This window comes from Aquarana catesbeiana, linkage group LG02 (assembly GCF_042186555.1).
Source record: "Aquarana catesbeiana isolate 2022-GZ linkage group LG02, ASM4218655v1, whole genome shotgun sequence".
In the NCBI taxonomy this organism is placed as follows: domain Eukaryota; kingdom Metazoa; phylum Chordata; class Amphibia; order Anura; family Ranidae; genus Aquarana; species Aquarana catesbeiana.
In genome coordinates, this window is record NC_133325.1 from 199057778 (window position 1) to 199084639 (window position 26862).

At 40.8% G+C, this 26862-nt stretch overlaps 1 protein-coding gene across 1 annotated transcript; it reads right to left on the reverse strand.

Annotated features, from left to right (window-relative positions):
- Positions 1 to 1220: 1220 nt before the first annotated feature.
- On the reverse strand, positions 1221 to 26862 carry SERP2 (stress associated endoplasmic reticulum protein family member 2). The gene is made up of 3 exons (XM_073614173.1): positions 26529 to 26862; positions 11041 to 11113; positions 1221 to 1641 (listed from the first exon to the last, which is right to left on the reverse strand). The coding sequence occupies exons 1-3, from the start codon at positions 26610 to 26612 to the stop codon at positions 1601 to 1603; spliced, it is 198 nt and encodes a 65-aa protein (XP_073470274.1). The 5' UTR covers positions 26613 to 26862; the 3' UTR covers positions 1221 to 1600.

The following is a 26862-nucleotide window of genomic DNA, read 5'->3' on the forward strand; positions in this document are numbered from 1 at the left end:
TATGATGCTGTACTGCACTGTTGACAGCAAGTAAAAAAAAAATAAAAGGTTTCTTCATTTTCCAAAAACTTTGAAAAAAAAAAAAAATACAACTTCAAAATACTCGCTATGCCTGTAACTAAATACAGTGGACCGCCTACTTTCCAAAAGGGGGTAATCTGGGGTGTTTGTACTGTCCTGGCATTTTTGGGCCTCGAGAATTGAGTAAGGCCCTCAGTACATCAGGATTGATCATTTTTTAGATATTTACCATAGTTTGTGGACCATAGTCTGTAGGAAACTTCCTACACATACTAAGTAATATACACTGGTTTGGGTTATTTTTTTTACCAAAGAAATGTAGCAGAATACATTTTGGCATAAATTTATGACGAAAGATGATTTATTTGCAAAATATTATGAGAAATTAGAAAAAACATGTTTTTTCTTCATAATTTTCTGTCTTTTTTCATTTAGCAAAGAATGAAAACCCCAGTGGTGATGAAATACCCTCAAAAGAAAGCTCTATTTGTGTGAAAAACAAAAATGCTAAAAATTTCATATGGGTACAATGTTGCATTACCGCGCAATTGTCATTCAAAGCGTGACAGCGCTGAAAGCTGAAAATTGGCCTGGGCAGGAAGGGGGTGAAAGTGCCCAATATTGAAGTGGTCAATTCGTTAGTCAGGTCCATTTAAATTTGCAAGTCCAACACCAAACGCCACCCCTCTCCCCAGATTGCCAATGCTGCGGTCCAAGGCTGGCCCAGTTTCTCCTTCACAAAGTAAAGGCACCCTAAGACAGAAGTGTGTTACTGGCTGGATCTTCAGGTGACACAAAGGAAAAAAACAAAACAAAAGAAAACTAACGCAGCCACCATATTTAAAGGATTGGTAAGCTGAAATATATTACATTTTTGTTTTGGGGTTTAATACCATTTAATTTGTGCCTTTTACATCTGCTTGGAGTTTGACTTTAATTTACTGCTGACAGTGCGAGTACATACACTACATAGACATTAGCAGAACTGCTCTTGGTGGGACAGGCTGGCAAAGCAGCAGTCGGGAATGGGGAGCTAGATGGCATCATTAGCTTTTAGGAAGTCATTTTTCATTTATAGTATGATATAGCAGCATATACTGTAATGTCGGGTTTTTCTTTTTTTACTTCTATTCAGTAGTAGAATCAGGTAAAGAAAACAGACATGAATACATTTTCTTTATTTAAAAGAAAATACCTACGACAACACCAATATTTTCCATGTAACATTCAGACCAAACGATTTTCTTTTCTTTCGCACAGCAACAGCATCCATGTCTTGTAAACAAATTTAATAAAAATAAATAAAAAAAAAAAAAAAAAAAAAAGATATAAATAATAAAACAGAGTCAACCAATGTGGTTCAGCTGATGTATATAGAAAAGAAACAAGTCCTTCCTTGGAGCAGAACTTGAAGTGTTAATGCACCAAGGTTAAAATCATGAGCTTCCATCTTTTCTTCAAGGTAAACTCTGTAGGCACAAAATAATTAATGGGTTCTTGAGGTTTCCACCGATTCACAGCTGTGGCTTTGTCCATTATGACTGCTGACGTAAGGCAAGTGTCCAGGTCCTTCTCATTCTCACATGCCCATCCTGATACTCTGGATAATTTGAAAAATTGCTGAAACATAAAGGGTACATTCCAGTCAGTGATCTTACAAGACACCTAATTACCCATAAAGCTAAATTCAAAAAACATTTTCCTAAATACAAAAAAAAGCTAAGCAGTTTTAGCTTCAAAATGTTTATTATACACAGCAAAGTAGGGCTCTTTGTGGTATGTGGTGCTTCATTAAAGGGGTAATTCCATCTTTACACCAAATGAACGATAAATTCCCAAACTCCTCCAGTTCCTGCTGCACTTATCTGCTGTGCCAGGAATCATCTGCTGGTGGATCAATCCACACTTCCTTAGCTTCAGTGGACTGCAGGGGAGACATCAGGGGTGACCCCTGATGTCTCAAAGAATCTGGCACATTAAATATGCTATAACACAGGGGGCTATTGGTCGCAATACCAATAAAGTTAAAGCAGTATTAAACCTAAAACCAAAAAATTTAATGAATGCAGCTACCACATCTAATGCCGCGTACACACGGTCGGACTTTTCAACTGGACTTGTCCGACGGACCAAATCCGGCGGACAATCCGATTGTGTGTGGGCTTCACCGGACCTTCAGCGGACTTTTCTAGTCGCAAATCTGACAGACTTTAGATTTGGAACATGCTTCAAATCTTTATGTCGTAACTCCGCCGGACCCAGAAATCCGCTCGTCTGTATGCTAGTCCGATGGACAAAAACCCACGCTAGGGCAGCTATTGGCTACTGACTATCAACTTCCTTATTTTAATCCGGTGTATGTCATCACGTAGGAATCCGTCGGACTTTGGAGTGATCGTGTGTAGGCAAGTCCGGTCGTTAGAAAGTCTGTTGAAAGTCCGCCAAAAGTCAGTCGAAAGGGCTGTCGGACTTTTGTAGCTGAAAAGTCTGACCGTGTGTACGCGGCATAAGGGTTGGTAAGATGCAATTTATATATTTTAGGCCATCTGTTTATACCAGATTATCTAGCCAGTAGCACACCATTGGTATACCTAGACTCTGGATGGAGAAGCAGTAGAGACACCTTTTGACAGCAGCATTGTCAGTCTTGGGGGAGGGGAGTGTTAGATGTATACTAGCAGGTTCAGGCTGGGTTCACACCTAAGATGACCACGGATCACACAGGAACACTGTGCGTCCCTGTACCCCATTTCAAGGACAAATCAGGGACGGATCTCTGCCTGAATTCAACTCTGAAATGGAGCCAAAGACGCACACAGCGTTTCTGGGCAAGCCGCCCCGGTAAACCGGCTGCATAGAGAGAGCCGGGCACATTCTCCTGTCATGTGAATTGGATGCAGGGAAACCTGGAGGTGTTAAATTAAGCAGTTACAACAAGAGTTTTTTTTTCCTCTTGGGATAAAGACTCTATACAAAAGTAAAAGCCGACCAGTGTTAAATGGTTTGTCTCAAACTACTACTACTACTACTACTACTACTACTACTACTACTACTACATCTGCAGGACAGCTTGGTCAGCAAAAGTGTTAAAAAAAAAAAAAAAAAAAAAGAAAATTGAATGGGCAAAGTGAGAGTCATTTAAAAGTAAATTTCCAGAGAGATGGCAAAATACACACATGATGTGATCTTTTATATAAATGCGAAATGATTTGAAATTTCCATATTTTTTGGCATCCTGCACAGCCAGGTAGATGACACAATTTTTTCCTGGTTCAGCAGTGCCGTTTTGTGTGCAGGCTGGAGATGGAGAGCTTACTGGACGGTAAATTGGAACATCACTCCTGTCCAATGAGGAGGACGTTAAGCCAAGAAGCAGTAAAGCCGAATCAAGAAGCTGTGAATTAATCTCACGGTTTAGTTTTGAAAATAAAAAAGTGAAGACTCCTGCAATAAATTTGACATCAGTTATAGTAGAACTATAGACAGTATTTTTGTTTATTTTGGATAGAGTAAGGAAGGGTTATAACCCCTGTCAGATTTTTTGCCATCTGTGTTTCATTGGGGAAATTTAACTTCACTTCCTGTTCCATAGCCAAAACAGAGAAGAAATCCCTGCAAATTAAGGGAATCCCTTGGGGAGCCCCTGGTCACCAGAACTAGTGGCTTGGATTTTTTCTACTTTCACTAATGATCATATAGAGGAGAAACAGAGAGGGTGGATCTCCCTAATGGGGGCACAGACAGCAATAAATGTGGACAGGTGTTTTTATTCATCTTCACTCTGTCCACAAGGTTGAATGGTCCAGCCATCTTCTGGGACCTGTCATGTGTCCCAGAAGACTTTGTGAGGGAGGAGGGAAGAAGATCCCCTTCTGATCGCCTAGGCGGTCGGAGCAGAAGTGGGAAGCGGTCAAAATCAGGTACCCGCTAACCCCCCTCCTCCCAACAAAGCTCTATTTCTTGGTAGAGGGCTGTGCTGACTTTGGACTTGATAAAACACAGTGGACCAACACCAGCAGATGACATGGCTCACCAAATCATCACTGACTGTGGAAACTTCACACTGGGCCTCATGCAACTTGGATTCTGTGCCTCTCCAATCTTTCTCCAGACTCTGGGACCTTGATTTCCAAATGAAATGCAAACTTTTCCACAGTCCGTGACGATTTGGGGAGCCACGTCATCTGCTGGTGATAGTCCAATGTGTTTTATCAAGTCCAAAGCCAGCACAGCCCTCTAGCAGGAAATTCTAGAGAACGTCATGCTTCCCTCTGTTAACCAGTTTTATGGACATGCGGATTTCATTTTCCAGTAGGACTTAGCACCTGCCCACATGGCCAAAAGTACCAATACCTGGTTTAATGATCTTGGTATCACTGTGCTTGATTGGCCAGCCAACTCACCTGACCTAAACCCCATAGAGAATCTGTGGGGTATTGTCAAAAAGATGACACCAAACCTAACAATGCAGACAAGCTGAAGACCGCTATCAAAGCAACCTGGGCTTCCATAACACCTCAGCAGTGCCACAGGCTGATGCCACGCCGCACTGATGCAGTAATTCATGCAAAAGAAGCCCTGACCAAGTATTGGTATAGTGCATGCTATACTGTACATGGACATACTTTTTCAGTAAGCCAACATTTCTGTATTCAAATTTTTTTTTTTTTTTTATTAATTGGTCATATGCAATATTCAAATTTTTTGAGATACTGAATTTTGGGTTTGCACTAGCTGTAAGCCGTAATCAACATTAAAAAAAAAAGTTTGAAATATGTCACTTGGTGTGATTTTTGAAAATCCGCTTATAGGTGCTTTCACATGAGCATCCTCACTTCTGTCATGAAAAAAAAAAAAAAAAATCCTTTTTTTCTTCTTTTTTTCATAGGATTTGTCCTCCTATAACTAGAAAAAACAAAATGGGCAATTTAAAAAACAGATGTATGCTGATGTAAACTGAACTGAACTGAAAATGGATCTCTAAACTGGTGTAAAAGGATTCAGTTTTCATTTGGGAAAGAGACCTTTTTCTAACCTACATCAGTTCTGTTATTAAAGCTGAATAATAAAAATAAAATTAAACATCAGTCGTGTTCAGTTTATGCCAATATACATCCATTTTTCCAGGTCTGTTTTTTTTATTGTTGAAGGAAAAAAAAATAAATATATAGTCATAGGTGGACAAAAGAATAAACAAAAAATATGTTTCTTCCTTAAAACAGTCATAAAGGACACAAACTTTTTTTTTCCTGCGGACAGATATTGGTTTGCTTCTGTCCAATCATAGACCTACATTATTGTTCAGTTTGGATCCGTATGAAAAACTGATAGAGCCAGACTGTACTCCCATGTGAAACACAAGGACATTTTTTGGAAGTTACATAAAATAAAATGACAGGCTGCAGAGTTAAATATAAAAAGGCAATTCTTATTAACATTTATTTACAAAATGGCTCATAAAGCAAGTATCTTTAGATTTTCAAGAAAGCAGGAGCGCTCCTTTTCGGCAGAACTATTCTGTTTGGGAAAAGCAAGGAAAGGGTTATGAATCACAAAGTCTGCATTAACTGCAGTTTCAGAAAGTTTCTAATTGCCCCTTGGCACAGCCATGTAGACTGTGTCTTTACATAAGTGTACTATGATGAGTACGAGAACAGCAGACTGGGAAGGTGCCAGGAAGGTCAGCTGCCTTAGACGTCTGGTAAAACAAACCAAACTGGATATCCTGTTTGAAGACCAATATTCTCTATAATCACGCAATGAAATCTGACTGTTGTTCACTGGGAGACTATGGGGCAAAAGAAAGCATTAAAAAGTATACATTTAAAAACGTACTCCAAGCAAGAAGCTAATTAAAACAGTAGTAAAAATATAATATTATATATCTCTCTATAATTATATTATATATACTATTTATTTGGCTTATCTGCCAAAGGGTTAGAAATGCTGACCAGTCAACGTTGTGCTCCATGTAGCCCTACCTGGCACCACAGCCAGATCCACAACCTTCACTGCAGCAGCAAATCTGGTCAAGAACACCTTAGCCTGCCGATTTCATATTGAAGAAACAGAAGAACACCAGAGAAGGTTATCGCTCTTTTCACTTTGGTTTCTCCTCCTCTCAGCATGTTCACTGTCATCACATGAAGCCGGATTAGCTTCCAATGCAGGCTCCTAATTTTACCAAGTGCTTTCTAACCCTGGTTATGATTAAAACACTGGTAACCAATCAATGAATGTCGTCTGGCACACTGCATTTTTATTCATGTTGATGGACTATAGAAGCCTCTCTCAACAAGAGTTCTGTGGAATCTTAGGGTTTTTATAAAGCTTCCTAAGGGTTCCTTGAACAATGAACAGTGGTGGATAGATTTCTCATCTGACAATGTCTGCATAGTTTAACGACTACAGACGCTCAGAAGAGGACACCAAGAGTATTCGTTTTCACTAAACACTATGTAAAAGGACATTCTTTTCTACTGACCACTAATGTATGAGGGCACCCCCACATACTGGTCCATCAATGTAAAGGGAAACTTTTCTTCTGGTTTCCATTCTAAAGTAGCACTTATGCACCAAACTCCTTTGTAAGATGATCACTATTCCACCGCCAATATAAAATGCCCACTAAAATTTTTATTGTCTGCATTTTTTGGCTATTATTTCATAGCATAATTATTACTGAAATAAAATGTTTTAATATAGGAAGAGGATTTTTTTTTTTTTTTTTTTTTTTTTTTTTAAATATGATCCACCCAGTGTCAAAAATCTGGTTTCTGGTTATTTTTATCATCACCATCACAACTAATAAAACCCATGAACTGTAGATATAATACATTTTTGGTAGGCATTCTCTGAGACCTGTAGATTATTTCATAGGTTCATCGATGTTGAAAAGGTTAAAAAAAAGTTGGACTATACTGTAAACCAAAGCTCCCCACATTGATTGCTGTGTATGGATAAGCAATTGCTTGGCACTGCTTTATATAACCGCAGTGGAATTCCCAACTTATTATTCCATGTTGTTTTCCAACAAAATAATATATATATTTTCATTCGAGTATAAGCCAAGGCACCTAATTTTGCCACAAAAAACTGGGAAAACTTATTGACTTGAGTATAAGTCTAGGGTGAGAAATGCGCAGCTACTGTAAGTGGAAGAGAGGCCCATTTGCAGCCTCACTGTGCCCATTTGCAGCCATAGGTCCCCCAACTTCAAACTCGGTAGTTAAGGGTTCCTAGATGCCCCCTAGCTGCAGCCAAAATTTGGGGTCTCTGAACCCAAAGGGTCCCGAAATGACACTGCTGCAGATGAACACAGTTGACTGACTTTGGGGCCCCATATCTCGGGGCCACTTGGTGCTATAAACCTTAAATTTGGTGTACAAACCCAGTGGAACTAGCACTACAACATATCCAACAAAAGGCACAGTAGGGCTTATTTTTGGGGTAGGACTTACCATGTTCTCTCTATCTCTCTATTTTCCAAACCGACTTTGGGGCCACTTTGATGTGCAACTGGAACTAGCACTACAACATATCCAAAGCTAGGGTTCCTAGCACTAAGTGGGCCCGAAATACGGGACCCCAAAGTCGGTTTGGAAAATGTCAAGCACTTTTCTGCAGCTGAGAATGACATTTTCCGAACCGAAGTTGGGGCCCCTGTATCTCTGGGCCACTTAGTGCTAGGAACCCCAGCTTTGGATATGTTGTAGTGCTAGTTCCAGTTGCACATCAAAGTGGCCCCAAAGTCGGTTTGGAAAATAGAGATAGAGAGAGAGAACATGGTAAGTCCTACCCCAAAAATAAGCCCTACTGTGTCTTTTGTTGCCAAAATTAATATAAGACCCGGCTTATTCTCTGGGAAACACGGTATGGGTTTCATCACGCCATTTTGTAATTATGTGACATGCGTATCATTACACGTCACATGAGTTGGCATCAATGTACTTTGATGGTTGCTTTTATCATCATTTTAATATTGTAATAAAGCATTTTGTATTTTAATGTTAATGTAATTTTATCCCTGAAGAGGCACATTTAAAATCCTGTTATTACACGGTTTCCCACTCCTAGTGACTATGTTTTTATGGAAAAAAACATGAGTTCTATTTTTAACTACATGAAACGCCAATGCTGCATTTTTTTCCTTTTTTTTTTTTTTTTTGTCTGCAGCCTTGGGTTAGCAACCATCTCTACTTTCACTCGCCACACCAGGATTACAGATTCTAAATCCATACGAGTTCCTCAGTAATAGATTACAAGCTTGAGATCTCAGGTATGAAAAAACAAAAAAATGACAGAATGGCTGGTATCAATGCTACAACCTACTAATCTACCAATACAGGGGAAATGTAAGCAAAAATAAAAATGATTGTCTCAAAACAAGATAGGTTGGTTATAGACTGGAAAATTCCAAAATTGCATACATTTCTTTGTATACATAGAGGGGCAGATGTCTCCCTGGGATTGACAATTGGAAAATCTGTGCAAGCAAAAAACCAAGACCTTCGAACGGTGTAAGCCCGAATAACCTAATCCTCAGCCTAGTCTTGCATTAAGCCATTAAATTAAATGCAGACACATATACAAATCATGAACATATGACTTAAAGCACACTGATTAAAATGTGTATTGCAGTTTTAGTGCTATTCAAATGTGTTACCAATGATTATGATGTGAGCTTTCCAAAAACTAAAACAAAAGAGGCAGCAAGCTGGATTTTTGAAAAATGCGGGGAGGGTTTTCCCTGCAGTTTTGGGGTGCTGTGAACACTGAGCCTTTTCACTTTGCAAGCAATAGGCTAAGATCAGATTATACACACAGCTCAAAGAGTAAGACAACCAATTCATCCTTTCTCTCCTGTTCTGCACAGCTGTGTACGTTTCAAATCAGAGATTTATTCAGTGTTTATTTGTAACATAAATACTGTGTTTATCGATGTATAACACGCACAGACTTATAACACACACCCCAATAAAACACTTACATTTTAAATAAAGAACTGAAGCAAAATTAGGGTCACAGCTCATCAATGCAGCCTCACCAGTGCCCATCTGCAGCCTCTAAATTGCCCATCAATGCACCCTGTTCAGTGCCCATCTGCAGCCTCACCTTTCCCATCATTGCAGCCTCGCCAGTGTTGGAGGAGCGAGCGCCGCTGAATTACACAGAGCCGCAATCTCCTGTGTACCCGGTGCTCCATCACTCACAGCCACGCCTCCTGGTCCTGCTCATATGATAGACAGAACAGAACAGTGGCCCAATGGGGGGGGCAGGAGGAGTGGCTGTGAGTGACTGAGCGCCGGGTACACAGGAGATTGCGGCTCTATGTACGGCAATTCAGCGGTGCTCGCTCCTCTTCCCTCAGAGACAGTAGGGATCGGTGTTTAACATGCACCCACGATTTTCCCCTGATTTTAAGGGGGAAAAAAAAGTGTGTGTTATACACTGATAAATACGATATGTATATATTGTACTAGATAAAAAATAATTTTTTTTTAACCGATACAAAATTTTAATGAAATAAAAGTTTTCCTTCGTTGATGTACCATATCATTAGTGAAGTCCCCTGAGCAGAAGAAAAAAAAAAGAAGGGGAAGAGCAAAATCATTGTGGCTGTGATTTCTAGGCACAAACTACCCACAGTCTATTGCAGACCCCCCCCCCCCCCCCTCTCCTTCACTAAAAAAAGTCACATCATCATACAACTCTGCTGATATGAAATCCTCTTACGTTCCTCAGCTAAAATATTTTTTGCTTTTACTTACAATTACTGTTTTTCCACTTCCTGGCTCAGGGCTCAATTCAGTACAGAATATTGCATGAGATAATTGGATCACATGACACATTTTTTCCAATTATCTCATGCGATATTCAAGTGGTCAATTCACTGGCAGTTTATGCAGTATTTACTGCACTAGTAAACAAACTCTGACTCTAAAGTAAATTTACTCAACTATATACATTCACTGAAGAAGTTGTGGTCTAGCTACACATTATTCAAGAAATATATTCAAATTAGCACTGGTTAAGGAGCGGACCCTCGCCAGCATTCCTAACCAGTAAATATAAAAAGATAAATAAAAAAGGGGGGAGGGGATCCAACGTCAATCACGAATAAACAGCGGCCGCTGACCTCAAAAAACAAAACAAAAAAAAAAACCTGGCCCGCACAGACGCTTGACTCCCTCAATGACAGCTCCGTTGCCAAATAAATGAAGGGGCGGGGCCACCCGATGTCACAGGGTGACTCTGTCCCTTCATGACGTAATCGACTGGGGCATGCTAAGACCTCTCTTCCTCTTCTTCTTCCTGTGCAGAGCCTGTTTGACACGCCCCCAGAAATGACATCTTCACCAAGCTAGACTGAGTCTGTTCACAGAAATCAAGAGGAACACACCGCATTAATAAAAAGGAACATAACATGTGTTATTTAACTTAATACTTTTTCATGAATTGAAGGGACTTTTGAAATGTATCTCATGTTAATTTATCAAACATACCTATTCAGAATTTAACACTTTGTGAATTGAGCCCTGAGTAAGGCACTGGCCATTTAACCAGGGCCTCACTGAAGCATCCTGGGAAGTTCCTGTCACATAGTCCCAGAGGTTTAGGCAGAGTTCCAGGAAGTAAAGGGAGATGGATTCATCTGCCCTTTTAAAAAATATGGCCATTGTTAGAAGAATGGGGAGGAAAAAAAAAAAAAAAAAAAAAAAGGTATGCAAAGAATAAAAGAAGTCCGCAATTAGTAGACTTTCATTACTAAAGATTTCTAAAAAGTGCCTTTGTTGTATATATGATGAAGGGTGAAGTTCCTCTTTATGGGATTAATACCTGCAAATTACCAGTTAAATAAATGAAGCCTTTATCTGTAATATGTGCATGAGATTCATTGTCTTCCCTTCCCTCAATACCTACTAAAATATGCATTCATTAATTCTTAGTAAGCTTAGCATTCAATTTCCACTGACAGCTATTGATGGTATGGCAATGTTCCTTACTTTGTATTCATACCTGATCCACAAACAACAAACACAAACAGTGCCAGCAGCCAAGGTCCTACAGGGTATTTTTCTTCTTGCGGCCTCTAAAATGCAGAAAAAAACAGTTTAGGTAGTACCTCTGATGTTTACTATGTGTGATAAAAGTACATAAATACACACATTGTAAAGAATAGGTTTAAATGGCTAGAATGCCGAGAATATCAAACATGTGGCAGTTCTAAAACAAAGAGTGACAGTACCAAGAATACAAGGTAAATGCACGTGGTCGTGTTTCCACCACACGAGTTGTCATGTATTTGGCTGTATTTTTGGTAAAGGTAAACTGGTCGGACATGGGAAAAAATAATTGGATTTAATCTACCCAGTGCACTACAAATGCAGCATTTTAGTCCATTTCACCTGCATTTTGCCATTCAAGCCAAATGAATACACTATATTGTCAAAAGTATTGGGACATCTGCCTATTTTTATATATATATATATATATATATATATATATATATATATATATATATATATATATATATATATATATATATATATATATATATATATATATATATATATACATACATACATACATACACACACACACACTTTAATGATACCCCAGGCCTAGTCCGTAGGGTTCAATATTGACTTTGCCCACTCTTTTGGCTTGCAATCTCCACTCTAATTCATCCCAAAGGTGTTCTATCGGGTTGAGATCAGGACTCTGTGCAGGCCAGTCAAGTTCCTCCACCCCCAAACTTGCTCATCTATGTCTTTATGGACCTTGCTTTGTCCACTGGTGCGCAGTCATGTTGGAATAGGAAGGGGCCATCCCCAAACTGTTCCAGCAAAGTTGGGAGCATGAAATTGTCCAAAATGTCTTGGTATGCTGACACCTTCACTGGAACTAAGGGGCCAAGCCCAAGCCCCTGAAAACCCCCCCACACCATAATCCCCCCCCCACCACCACCACCACCAAATGAGTTGAATCAGTGCACAATGCAAGGTCCATAAAGACATAGATGAGCGAGTTTGGGGTGGAGGACCGTTACTGGCCTGCACAGAGTCCTGTCACAAAGGAGTCAAAGCTCTTACAGTTAGATTAACTCTTCTCTTACATAGCACACCGTTAAACCTTATAAAAAGGGTAATGCTGCTCAAAGTAAAGAGTCAAAAACCATGATCTCCTTCCATGCTCGTCTCCAGGGCTTTTCCAAAGGCTCTCCCATCCTCTGGAATTCCCTACCCCAAATCTGTCCAGCTATCTCCTACTCTGTCCATTCCAGGTGATCCCTGAAAACTATTGTCTCCCTTTATACTGTAAAGTGCTGTGCAAACTGTAGGCCTTATATAAAGCCTGTATTATAATAATGATCAGGCTTTTCCTGCTGTCCGTCACCTAGAGCTGCACGATTCTGGTCAAAATGAGAATCACAATTTTTTTTGCTTAGAATAAAGAGATCACTATTCTCGAGACGTAAAATCTTTCACATTATTCAAAAAAAAAAATAAATAAATAAATAAAATATTGGGCTAACTTTACCGTTTTTTTTTTTTTTTTAATTCACTAAAGTAATTTTTTCCAAAAAAATTGCATTTGAAAGACCACTGCGCAAATACAGTGTGACATAAAATATTGCAACAACCACCATTTTATTCTCTAGGGTCTCTTCTAAAAATAGATATAGATATAGATATAGATATCTATATCTATATATATATATATATATATATATATAATGTTTGGGGGTTCTAAGTAATTTTCTAGCAAATAAAAAATAAAAATATATAAATATATGATTTTAACTTGTGGCTAAACTTAATTAATTTACACATGAAGTCTATTCCATTGACAAATTGTTACAATGTTTATATTTAAGTTCAACTGATAAAGAACGTTCTGATTCTTGGGCAGACTGCCCAATTTTTTTCTTCCTTTGACGGCTGTGGCTTCAGAAGAGCAGAGAGAATTCTTTGCATAGCAAGAATCGTGAAACACTTATCAAGATTGCAACGGGGGAAAAAAAAAAATTGTGATAAACGATTCTTGACGATTAATTGTGCAGCTCTACCATTACCCATAGGGGCATTCACCTTTACTTTCTGTCCAAAGCTGGTCATACACTAAAGGTTTTTTTTTGTTCAGCCTGCAGCTTTACAGTACAAATAGATGAGTCCCCTGTAGTACCAGCAACTTTCACAATACGCAAACATTGTCTGCATTCGATTGGACGCAGCTGCTGTTTGGCCAACAATTTTTCACCTGGCTCCCTCACTTGAAACATTTTGGACATGAGGGGGCTGATAGGGCCTCTCAGCCAAGTGAGTTTTGTCCGGTACATCAGGAACTGGCCAACATTTGAACAGTGTATAGCCAGCTTTAGTTACTGTTACATCTAGGATAGAAAGTGAATACAATGTCCCATTAAAAGGGTTCATAGACAGCAATTAAAAAAATAAAAAAAAAACCTGACAGGTTCTGACCTGTCCCTATTCTATCCAAAATAAGTAGGCTCCACTTCTACAAAGCAGACTGTAGTGAAGAAAAGACCACTTTCCCTTTTGAGTTAATACAATAAAACAGGCTGCATGGCATTCATTGGCTGCAGAGATTAAAACTTCATAATCACATTGTGGCTAATCAGATGAACAGATGTACACTAGTCGTATAATCGCTTATAGGGAGGGTTACAGTTCAGGCAGAGCTATTGACTGGCTCATCCTTCTCTTCAGTAGATATCATGTGACTAATGCCTCATAAAATTGAAGTGACTGGCTGCCTTGGAATGTGTTCATGGTTCACTAACCCTACAGAAGATAATAACAACAATAATAAAATCAATGTATAAGTATTAAAAAGCTGAAGATAAGGTCTTGCATGTTCTAAAGAAGACAGCAAAGGGTGGAAGATTTCAGTAATCTTCCATGACTGCCTCATTATTGAGTGGCTCTCCCTGCCTATCTATTGGGGGAGAAGGTCAAAAAGGCCCTTCTCTACCACACCTACTTCTGCTTCTAAGTGCAGAAACAACAAATGCCTTCCAATTATTAAAGGAACAGGATGACCTTAGGGCTCTTGTGGAGAATTCCTGGATAAATAGTTGGTATTAAGGGTAATTCTTTATTAAACCTCCATTATAGCCTGTCAGCCAAGAGAATTCTTACAGAATAACCAGAGTGCAACATAGCCCATTTATGAAAAGGAGTCCCTTAGACAAGAAAACAATCAGGTGATAAGTATAAAGTGCAGCAGTCTTCAGTGCCCTAGAACTGGTTACTTTGAAAAGCGTCCTGATTGGTGCAGTTCCAGCAGTGATGTCACCTTGGAGGCCGGCTGAGTCGGGAGTGCTTGATCCTGATGCGGTCTTTCCATCCTGCCTGTCTGGGATCCTGACAGCAGTCCGGATGCTGTCCACTGTTCCCTCCATCCTTTGTGTTTGGCTTCTAGGAGCCTGAACCGAGATCACCCCACTCAGCTGTTATGCTTCCCCATTTTTCGCTGCCCTGTGAGCAGAACCATTGTTTTCTTAATAAAGTACTTTTGCTCACTGCACTACACTATAGTTTTGCAAGGTCTCTTCTCCTCCCTTCTTTCTTTACCAGCTCTGCCATATGTCAAACCACTCTGATGGTCCCTGCTCCTTGCTCCAGAGGCTCAACCAAGCAACTGACATTTCAGAATGGGAGGTCAGCAATGGCAGCTTCCATGTTCATCTCAGGAATGAAAGTCAGGGGGTGATTTACTAAAGCTGGAGAGCGCAAAATCTGGTGCAGCATAGAAACCAATCGGCTTCCAGATTTTTTTGTCAATGCTTAATTGAACAAGCTGAAGTTAGAAGCTGATTGGCTACCATGAACAAGCTGCCCCTGATTGTTCACCCTCTAGTTTTAGAAAATCAACCCCCCAATGTTTTACAGATACTTGTCGAATGTGATGTTCATTAGTCATAACACACAGCTTAAGAGAGCCAGCTTCCTAGGGGTATCATAGTGAGGGTATGGGGCCACAGCATGTGACCTGTAATTAAAGAATAAAATCCTAGTGTAATGATGTCATGCTGTCCTACAAGGTTGAAATCCTATTGAGAAGATGAAACCAATGTATACAACCATACAAGGCCCACATCCTACTGGGATGGGAAGGCTACAGCATGCAAAATCCACATCCCACGGAGATAGAGACACCATAGTACAATTCTAATGAAAGTTGGGGTAAGTTAAGAACTGAAATTAAGAGTTAATGTTTGTATTTTAACCAGCATTTATTCCAGAAAAAATGTATTTAGATGTGGGATTACACCCACCTATACTAAGCAGAAAACATCTGAAATGTTCATTATGAATTATTGTGGGAAAATACAGTTGATGACTGAATTTGGTAATTTGATAGGAAAGCTAAAAATACATAAAAAGAGTTGCTTATTATTGCTTATTCAAGGCACATCTTAGAACTACCCAGGTGTAGACACCAAATAATGTGTGAAGTTAATAAGTACTTTCCATTCTGATCCCACTGGAGGAGTTACTGATTGTTTGTGCGTCATGTATTCCAGCTAACACACAGAATTGGTATAAATATACGAGGCATCAATGTGCAGTCAAGTAGTGATGGATTTTAAAGCTGGATATCCTCATATTTACAAGGATCTACATTACTAAAATATGTATCCACAAGGCCATGAAATTATTTTTTTTTCACATAGGAATGGTTTGAGTAGCTTTCAAAATTGGGGGGAAAAAAAAAAAAAAAAAAAAAAAAAGTACTAGTTACTTACCGGTAACTGTCTTTCTGGGAAATCTTCCAGGACGGCACACCTGAGAGATGAGAGGCTCCTCCCCACAGGAAACACAATCAATCAACAGCTGTTTTAAGTCCACACCCTTCCCCCTGATCCTCAGTTTGTAGAGAAGTAACTCCTGAACCTGGTTCACAAGGGAAATCATTCCTCATAGGCACTCACCTTCTAGTGTTCTAAAATTTTCCCTCCTCCAACGGGTGGGAAGTAGGCCTGCCGTCCTGGAAGATTTCCCAGAAAGACAGTTACCGGTAAGTAACTAGTACTTTTCTCAAGTCATCTTCCAGGACGGCACACCTGAGAGAATAATCAAGTACCTCAGGCCTACCTTAGGGTGGGACCACTGCAAGACTCTTGGCGAACCTCGGTTCTACAGTAAGCTTTACCTTTACTCCATATGCTTGATGAAGGTATCTTAGCTGGATCATGCGGCTGATCTGCCGGTCTACTCCACCGGTGTCCCTGCCTTCTCTGTTGTTTCGGATGCAGGATCTAGGTGGAGTGGGCTCTCGTTTCGCCGTGTAGGGAGAAACACAATCAAAAACTGAGGATCAGGGGGAAGGGTGTGGACTTAAAACAGCTGTTGATTGATTGTGTTTCCTGTGGGGAGGAGCCTCTCATCTCTCAGGTGTGCCGTCCTGGAAGATGACTTGAGAAAATTCTGTAGTGTTTTAAGGAAAACTTGGTTTTACATGTTGTTTCATCTCAACAAATTATAGGCCCCAAGTGCAATAATTTTTACAATTCCAATATTAACAGTGTAAACGGCAGACTTTGATATCTGCAAATATTTACAACCTGGCTCTGATTTATAGCCGATAAGCATATCTTATGCCCTCTGATGCTTGAGTAAGGCCAAACCAATCTTGGGGCACATGCATCTCAAGATGGCTACAAATACAGTTTGTATTACAATGAGATATGTAAATGTCTCATGTAATCTAGAACCCCTAATAACCAGCACTGTGGTTAAGTTAATATAGCAGCTACTAGTACATAATGTAGATGTCAAACGATAAGTCAGATGCACACATTGGCCACTGTAGCTTGGGTCATATGGCAAAAGAACATTGTAATGCTGCTCATACATGGATTGACCAATCATCAAGAACAGAACACCACACCTGCCCCCTTTAGGTGATCACTGACCACTTGCCTCAGTTTAGTACAGTAGGCGGAGCTATGTAAAGTATTCCTTTATGACCCATTGACCAGAACCACTGATATAATGCAAATACGAGCAAGTTAGGTTTAAAGCACAAATATCTGCAAATACTAGCCAGACATTTATTCCAAACTGCATACAGCTGTTTCAGGCATTTTGGCCATCATCCGTGCAGTCTGTGAAAACCATGGCTTCTAAAAAGTAGGGCTTTGGACCAAACTAGTGACGTACTGTGCAAATTAGTTGGCACAAACATGTAAGCACTGTTTCAAGACTCTATATTGGGCCTATGCAAGTTTAAACTTGCTACAGATTGATTTCTGCATGTCTAAACTTGTTTAAGAAGGTACTCTACCGTTTTTCACTTTTTTATTTCAGTCTGAATTAATATATTTCTCGCAGAAAAGTAGTGATTGAAGTTGGTTCACTACATTCATTATTATTATGCTATTTTTGTACAGATGTACTGTAGATGAATATCACTACCTGAAAGCGCTCGAAAATCATTGCTTTGAGAGAAAATACTGAATTAACAGTTTGGTGTGGGGTGATCAAGTGTTTCAAGGATTGTGAATCTGTATCAAGAGACAGGATCTGGGGACACTTTTCAGAAAGAAAGAAAAGGAAGAAAGGAAGAAAAAAAAAAAAAAAAAAAAAAAAGGGACTATGCTGAGGGATGTTGCTCTAATCAGAAGAAGCATCATAAACCCAAGAAGACCAGTGATGTCCCATAAAAAGTGAGCTTGCATCTCATGGAGTTAATTTGGATACTTCCACTGTCCACCGCAGACTGCTCAAGTGTGGTCGTAGAGCCAGACGCCCAGTTAAGAAGCAGATCTTGGCATCTCACTATGAAGAAAAAGAGTTTGTTATGGGCAAAGAAGCATAGAGACTGGCCTTTGGAGCAATGGAAGAAAGGAATATTCTCAGACGAAACACAGTTTTATGTTCATAGATACAGGTCAAACTTCGTTCAGCGCTTGCCTGGAGAACCTCTTTGAACTGACCACATCCAGCAAGCCCCTAAAACACCCACTTAAAGTCATTTTTTAGGGGTGTTTTACTGCTTATGGACCAGAAACATCACCCCATTGAAGGCATCATGGACAATAATAAGTATGTAAGTGTTCTGACGGCAAAACTGACCCTGACACTTAAGCCTCGGTTCACACTGGGACAACTTGTCAGGCGACCTAGCCGACTGACAAGTAGCGTCCCGTTCTGTACAATGGAACCGTTCTAATCTGAGCGACGCAAGTCGCTCCGACTTAGAAAAAGGTTCCTGTACAAATTTGGGGGCGACTTGCATTGACTTCTATACAGTTTTGCAAGTCGCCGCTGAGTCGTGTCCTGGGTCGCCTGAGGCAGTCGCGCTGCAAGTCGTGCTGCCTCAGTGTGAACCGACCCTAAAGAGGCAGTTTCCTGATAAAGAGGGAGTGTTCCAGCAAGACCTAGCTCCCTGTCACAATTCACAATTCCAAGTTAACTAAGGACTTTATTTCCCAACAAAAATTAAATGTATCGGAACAGCCAGGAAATTCACCCAACTTAAACCTGATAGAAAACCTGCGGGCCAACGTGAACGCTCGCATAAGAAAGGCAGATTGTAGAACAATTAAAATGATAGAAAGTTTCTATTCCAAGTATGGTTAGAGAACCCTGAAGTAAAAGATTCATGTGAAAAATTTGTGGCATCAATGCCCAAGAGGGTAATTAAAGCTAAGGGGAGGTCATATCAATTACTGAGAGAAAAAAAAAAAAAAAGTCACCCAAAAAAGTTTGGTAAACTTGAAATTGTCTCATTGTAATATCCTGTTCGTCTCAACTAACTTGCACAGTACTGTAATCATACAGGTTATGGTGGGAAGAGACTAAAGCTTAGTACACACTAGCAGGTTGAACAAAAAAAAAAAAAAAAACCTGACAGCTCCAATGTTAGTACAGCGATCTCCCCCCCCGCTAGAAAACTCCGGTCAGCGTTTTCAGCCATTGGCTGAGATCGCTGATTGGGAGCCGGTCATGCTCGTCGAACAGAAGCCGGCCATCAGACCAACTGCCATATACACGGGCCGAATGTCAGACTTTTTTTTTTAACCCGCCAATGTCCCCCGACATTCGGACCGTGCATGCTAGGCTTAAAAGGAAAAAGAACTCCAACCAAATCATTTAGTAGTATGGTAGAGCATTCTTAGAACAGAATGTATTGACATGTCTCACTCCATTACATAACCTAAAAATAAAAAGATTTCTAATTTCAAGACAGTGGGCAGAGCCATGTAAATAATTCCTTTACACCCCAAGGGCCAGATGCATAACCATAATTTTAATGGTTACGACTTGAATTTATCAAGCTTCTATGGCCACCATTATTAACCTGATTATACACACGTCAGTTTTCAGGCAATCTCCACTTTCGACTAGTGTTGGATTTAGAAACTACCGATGAATTAAATCAACCTCCTCCCAGTGTAGTGGTAGGATGGCTTGACTGATTTAGGAGTTTTTTGCCATCAAAAGCCTGAAAATGGCTATGTTTGTGGACACCATTAGGCATAAAGCGTTTAAGTTGGATAGTTTTATGGGTGCCTTCAGATAAATACTGATGAAAACATTTGAGAACGTTCTGTGCATCCTGCTTCTGCCATCATTAGGATCATTATCATTTTCCCCCAGCTTTCTCTGTGGACTAAAGTACACCTCCCAGCGTTAGGCTACATTCACACGGACTATTAGGCCGGTGCAGCTAGCACCTAGTCACCTGTGAGCGGCTGCCGCCCTGTTCACTTTAATGACAGGTCTCCAGTGGCCCCAGGTACTCGTGTCTCCCTAGTGAAGGGGGCCAGGGGCCACACAGACACTCACAGCCGCAGCAAGAATAAGAAGATTCCTGTCACTACATTTTCCCGGTGTGAATGCAGCCTATGGAGGACAGAAAGGGGAGGTGTTCTGTCATCATGACATATTTCCTTCTCTGTGGGTCACAACCCCTCTATAGAGGCATTACAGCGAGTGAGCGTTGTCAGCACAGGGAGTGTGTTACTGGCAGGATCACAAGGTAAAATATATATATATTATAGATATAGATATATATATATATATATATATATATCTATATCTCTCTCTATCTCAGCCGCCACTTTCAAAGACAGATAAACCGCTACAGTTTCCTTTTTTGTGCTTGGGTCTAGATACACGAGTTATTATTTTATCACCATCTGAAAAGCCTCCATTTCCTGCTCTCCTCAATAAACACCTATTGGAACCCATGTACCCACAGCTTGAAGCTAGTGTTATTATAGAGAGTGATAATTTGTGTACTTATCTTTGCAAATTGACTTTTACATTTTATCTGTAAAATAACATTAGTCATAGTAAAAACACAACTGCTTACACAGTAGGCTAAATAAAGCATGCTACAGTCCTCTGTGAATTGAGCTCTTAGAGATATGAGCTATGAAAGGTGCAGGATCTAGACAATAACAGCCGAATAAGAGGAAAACAATTTCCCCTTACCATTTCTTCGGGGGGGGGCCTGGCAAGGTACACTCCCTGGGCTGGTATGGATCAGGAGGGGGTGCACTGTCTTATGGATTTTGGTGCATCCCCACACTTTTTTTTTTTGGGTCTCCCTCTAAACTTTCCACCAGTTCGTTATCCAGGATAAGAGTCTGGTATGGAACACATACAGGGGGACTCACACCAAAACGCTCCTCTCCTGATTGCCTGGCTAGCAGCTAAAGGCAACGGCCAAGGATACTGCTTGATGTCACTTACTACATGGTCATGTAGTACAAACAGGCAAGGGATACTAGTTTATGTCATTGACTGCATGGTCATATGTGGTCAGTGATGTCACCTAGGATTCCCTAGCTGATTTGTTTAAAAACATAAGCAGGTCAGGGTTCAGAGCTGTCATTTAATGGCCATAAGTTGTTTGTTTTTTTTTTTGTCACATTATTGTAGTACTTCCTACAGGTGCACCACTTCATGTGCAAATTTAAGGCACCCCTCAAGCATGGCATTTTTTAATTTTGCCCTTTATGCCACATTTAAAGACCCCACCCACTGAACAGTATTTATTTTTGCATTGGTACATCTCCCAGCAATTCTTGCCCTTTTTACCGAAAGCTTACAAACTGGTGTTGGAAAAACAGAAAAAATTACAACATTTGACTCCCATCGATTTCAATAGGGTTCGGGAGCTAAGCTGGGGGTTTGTGGATTTGGTTGGCGAACATTCAGCAAACCGAACTTTGTTCGGTTTGCACATCACTATTCTCAATGGACTGTAAGCTCTGCTCACTAGAGCCCTCCACTATTCTTGAATTGTAAGTACTGTATATTTAGTGTATCCTTATGTGGAATATGTTATTCTTTTACCCTATGCGAATAATAACAGCTGTAACATCGCTACAGACTATCAAGGAAGGAAAAAAAAAAAAAAAAAAAAAAAAAAGGAGCTTTTGTCTGCAGCGCTTGAAAAAACTTGATTGGTTTCTATGGGCAACAGTTTGATATTTTTGAAGTTTTCCAGAGTTAGGCCTGATTCACACCTATGCAGGTGCAGTTTGCATTCTCCAATACACGTTTTTTATCCATTGAAGTCTATGGAACCAAAAAACAGAAAAAAAATAAAAAGTACCTGGCCCTTGCCATAAAATGCACAGATGTGAACTACATCAATAGGAAACCATGATAAGTGGACTGTAGTGTGTTTCTGCAAAACTGAAAACGTACTTAAAAAAAAAAAAAAAAAAAAAAAAAAAGCATAGGTGTGAACCGGGCCTAACTTTACATTGAGTTATAAACTGATCCTGTGACACCACTGTAAATAAAGCTTATCCTAGGAGAAATCTAGAAGGTGCCAATGTCTTTCATTTGCAAATGCTAGTTGCTTTTTCAAGTCATTGATCTACAATAAACATGCAACAATTGACAATGCATTGAAGCTGAAAATGCATGTTTTTTTGTTCAGGCCAATGACTCGGGGTACTTAACCGCTTCCCGCCCACTGGCCATCATATGACGTCCTTGACTTTGAGCGGTGATATCTGAATGATTCCTGCAACTACAGGCATCATTCAGATATTGGCTTTTTCAGCCAGCGATTGCCTACACCATAAGGACAATCATAGCGGCTGTTCCTCCGCTTGATCTTTCTTACGGGCTGCGAGAGGGGACATCCCCCCTCCCGCCACCCTCCGGTGCTTCTACCGACTCACTGCTTCCATTGGTGAGTCAGAGACAGGATCCGCCGGCCCTGGATGTTTACCATAGAGATTTCTGGCAGACTAGATGGTCGCCGGAGTCTCTATGATCGTTCGAAGGCCGGGCACGATGTTATGACGTCACACCTGGCCTCTGCATTCAAACAAACAGCACTGCCTCGGCTGGGAAGCCGAGATATTTTTTTTTTTTTTTAATTTTATTTCAGGCTTCCCAGCATAAGGCCTCTTTCACATGAACGGTCCGTTCAGGTCCGCCTGTAAGTTTTTTAGGCGGATCTGAATGGACCCTCCATAGACCTCTATGGAGCGTCGGATGTCAGCGGTGACATGTCCGCTGACATCCGACCCGCTCCGATCCGAAAAAGTGTAACAGAGGAAAAACCTACTTTTCCATCCGTTTTAGGATCGGATCGGGTGACGACGGACTCTACGGTCCGTCAGCCTCCAATCCCCCATGGGGAGAGCGGCGATCTGACAGGTCAGCGACGGACCTGTCATCTGCCTGCTCAGCGGGGATCCACGGAGCGACCCCCACTGAGCAAGCGGGTGTTCACGGGGCGGATCATCACTGATCCGTCCCGTGTGAAAGGACCCTTAAGGTGAGATGTGGGGTCTTAAAGTAAAGAGGAGCAATCATGCCATATTCCTATTACAAGGGATGTTTACATTCCTAGTAATAGGAATAAAAGTGATCAAAAATGTTTTATTTTTTTAATAAAGTGTCAAACTAAGTAAAATTAACAATAAAAAAAAAAAAAATAAAAAAAATAAAAAAAATAATATTTAAAGCACCACTGTACACGTGTGCTCGCATGCAGAAGTGAAGTCCCGCCCACATATGAAAACGGTGTTCAAACCACACATATAAGGCATCGCCGCAAACGTTAGAGCGAGGGCAATAATTCTAGCCCTAGACCTCCTCTGTAACTCAAAACATGTAACAAGTAAAACATTTTTAAATGTTGCCTATGGAGATTTTTAAGTACCGAAGTTTGGCGCCATTCCACGAGCGCATGCAATGTTGAAGCGTGACATGTTAGGTATTTAATTACTTGCCATAAATTTCATCTTTCACATTATGCAAAAAAATTGGGCTAACTTTACGGGTTTTTTTCCCCAAAAACAACGTGTTCAAAAATTGCTGCGCAAATACCGTGCGAGATAAAAAGTTGCAACAACTGCCATTGTATTCTCTAGGGTCTTTGCTAAAAAAAAAACATATATAATGTTTGGGGGTTCTATGTAATTTTTTAGCAAAAAAAATGATGCCTTTTACATGTAGGAGAGAAATGTCAGAATTGGCCTGGGTGGCAAGTGGTTAAAGTGGTAGTAAGATCACGTCTGACAGTTTTACCTACAGGGAACCTTATAATAAAGCTTACTTGTAGGTAAAAAGAATAAACGGTGCATGTTTAGGAGATATTCTATGGAGCAGCAACCCATGCGCTCTGAAGGAACGCACATCACGCCGTTTATTCAGACGTTTGTGCCGTAAACTGACTCCTGTGCGCATGCGTAGGAGTGACGTCATTGCGGCTTGCCCAGTCAGACAGCCGGAGCCCACGAACCCGGAAGGAAGACCGGGTGAAGATGGAAGCCCTGTCAGTGATGACAGTGCGCCATTGGAGGGCTTTGTTTTAAGGCAAGTATCTGATAATGTGCTAGTATTTATTTAGTATTATAGTGCATTTTTTATTATTTTTACTAGGAGCCTACAAAGCATTGCCATCAGCAGATTGTGGGTGCCATGCAGGACTCCTGCAGATTGTCAGTGTAGCTGTCTGCTTGTACATCATACGTGCAGACAGACAGTTACACCCTTAGGAACTACAAGCCGACAGCCGCAAAGGGTGTCAGTACTTGTAGTTCTCCCACTCACAGGGCTCTGAATGAATCACGCGGCCGGGTGGACGGATCGACCGCAAGATCAGGGAGAAGATCGCGGTTACTAGGGGTAGCGGGTCGGGGAGAGACTGTAGTACCCTAAAAACGGGTGGAACATGCAACATGTTCCCAAAGGTGAACTTCTCCTTTACATCATTGGATCACCACTATAGCCAAGCAGCTGGCATTTTCAGAAAGATCAGCAATGGCAGACTTAAAGTAGATCTTCATTCGCTCTATCCACTTAACACCCTTGCACTTCTCTCCTTTCCCTCCGTTCTCACTAGGTTTTCTTTTTTCTCTCCCTCCAGTACTTTTTTTGGGTGACATCTCCCGATGCTTCCAGGAGTCTTGCCTAGGTGAAAATAATGTCCCCCTCACCCACAGCCTCCTGGGAAACCCCTGCTACAGTTCTCAGGAATTGCTGAACTTCACATGGGCCAGCAAGGCAATGCTTAATTCACGGCCTTGTAAGTATGTATTCTAAGGGCCACTTCACACCATAGTAACGCAGTTCAGATGCTTTTCTGCATGCGTGTTTTTGATGCGTTGCATTTTTTTTTTTCCACCTTTTTTTTTCTTCACCTTAAATAAGGACATTTCTGTTCCAGTGCATTTTTGATGCATTTTACCATGTTCCAGTACAGTTCAGTGCAGAAAAAATGCAGCATGTTCTACTTTTTTTTTCCTGGAACTGACCGCACTGGTGTGAACTATGCCATTGAAAACCATATAACCTACTTTCCATGTGCTTTTGATGCAGAAAAAAAAAAAAAAAAAAAAAACACAACACACTTGACTGCATGTGGTGTGAACTGGCCCTGAAGATTTACGCCCAGCCACCACATATATGCGTCGCTGTCTGTTTCTGGGGCTCACTCCATCAGTGATCTCAGAACTATGACCAAGCTGTCCTAGACAATTCACATGTAGGACAGGCTCCTGATGATATTAGCATGGTGAAGCCCATCACAGTGCGCAAGACTGGGACCCCCTACTATCTGTCTCGGACATCAGAGCCCAGCGCGGGATGGTGTAAAGGGATCGATATTTTCCCTCTGTATGGAATACCTTTAAAATTAGGAGATGCAATGAAATTTCAGCCGTGGAAACATTTCGGCCGAAAATGGTGTTATCAGCATTCGGCAAAAAGGTGGCGATAATGGCATCGAAAATGTACCGCTATTTTATCACAAATTCGCAGTGATTTTGCCACGATTGCGCTGCAAATTTGCAATGATTTTATCGAGAATTTGCTATTTTGGGCTGATTTTACCATGAGTTAGGGTTGGTTCCCACTGGTGCAATGTCAGACGTTGGATGTGATTCACACTACAACTCACATGCAATCTCTGTGCAATGCAATTTCAGCCATACAGATAGTATGGCTGAATTTGCATCACATTCGGACCAGACTTGGGCAGGACCCTTTTTTTTTTTGGTCCGCAGCAGAATTGGGTCACATGGGTGTTCACACCATGCGATCCGATTCCTATCTGAATTTGCATTTCGCACTGCGATATTCAAACTTTCAATTGACACTCCCAACAGTTCACATAGGGCAGTGTGAACTGCTGACGGGAGACATGCGATGCGGGAACCCGCAGTGGATTCGCAGGGTACCCGCAGCGCTGCAGCATGAACCGAGCCTAACTGTGCTTATGGTGGGTTTTTAATAGGTCATGTGATGCAAAAACCACATCAAAAACGTAACATGGGTGCGTTAATGATGCATTTTCAATGCATTTAAACTGAGGTGCGTTTTTTTTTTTTTTTTTTTTTTTTACTAACAAAAAAAAAAAAAAAAAAAAAAAATGCACCAAGCTGATTTTTAACACCACAATGAAAGCCAGACCAGTGTGAAGACATACATAGAATTTAAAAGGGATACATTTTTCTTGCGCTCAAGCTGCCAATAAATGCATATTCATTTAAATTGATATTAAAAAGTTGAATATAATACAATTATATATATAAAAATAAATTAAAAAAAAAAAAATTCCGTTAGGTGCACCTCTACTTTAAATTAATGTGTAGATGTGGGGTCTGCGTGATACATTTCCCACTTTTGGTGACACATACTAATATATATATATATATATATATATATATATATATATATATATATTACAGCCTAGATACTGGGATAAGGCACCACATGCAGTATACCATGCATAGTCTGATGTAGTTGGAGAAGGCAGACGCAGACTTGTGGCAGTACAAATCCCAGCATGCCTTGTCCTCATATACCTGGGGATTCTGATGCTATATGACAGAGCACCTATATAATGAGATGTGTACATCCTGTGTAGTAGCTGGATCCTGGTTGCTATGGGTGACAGCAGACGCTCCTGCAGACAGAGACATGGGTGACATACAAAGATGTTCCCAGTGATGATGGCAGACGACCCCCCCTCCCCCCTCTCCTCCTCACCAGGGTCTTGGCCACGTTTCCTCTCTGAGTGATATTCTTGCTATGCTTCTCATTAGCCATCCGGATCCTCTGCTTGGCCACCATGGTCGGGCGGAGGAGAGGCACACAGCGGATCCCCGGTACACTAAGCAACCAGCATGAACCGCTCACACAGCCGGCTGTCAAGAGGCGTCATGACGTCACGAGCACCTGTGTCTGCTGTCCCTCCATCCCTGCTTAGTACATGCTGGAGGGGAGCACAGACAGGGGGAAGTGACGTGTAGAGGAGGGAGGGGGGAGGACTCCTCACTGTCTGCTTCAGCAGGGGGCTTCTTCTTATTAAACAGCTCTACAC

Excerpts from the sequence above, each read along its gene's own strand:
- SERP2 (XM_073614173.1), bottom strand. The coding sequence starts at position 26,612 with ATGGTGGCCAAGCAGAGGATCCGGATGGCTAATGAGAAGCATAGCAAG. Across the intron at positions 11,114-26,528 it reads GAAACGTGGCCAAGACCCTG|AGGCCGCAAGAAGAAAAATA; the intron begins GTGAGGAGGAGA and ends TCTGCATTTTAG. Across the intron at positions 1,642-11,040 it reads GTTTGTTGTTTGTGGATCAG|CAATTTTTCAAATTATCCAG; the intron begins GTATGAATACAA and ends TTTATGTTTCAG.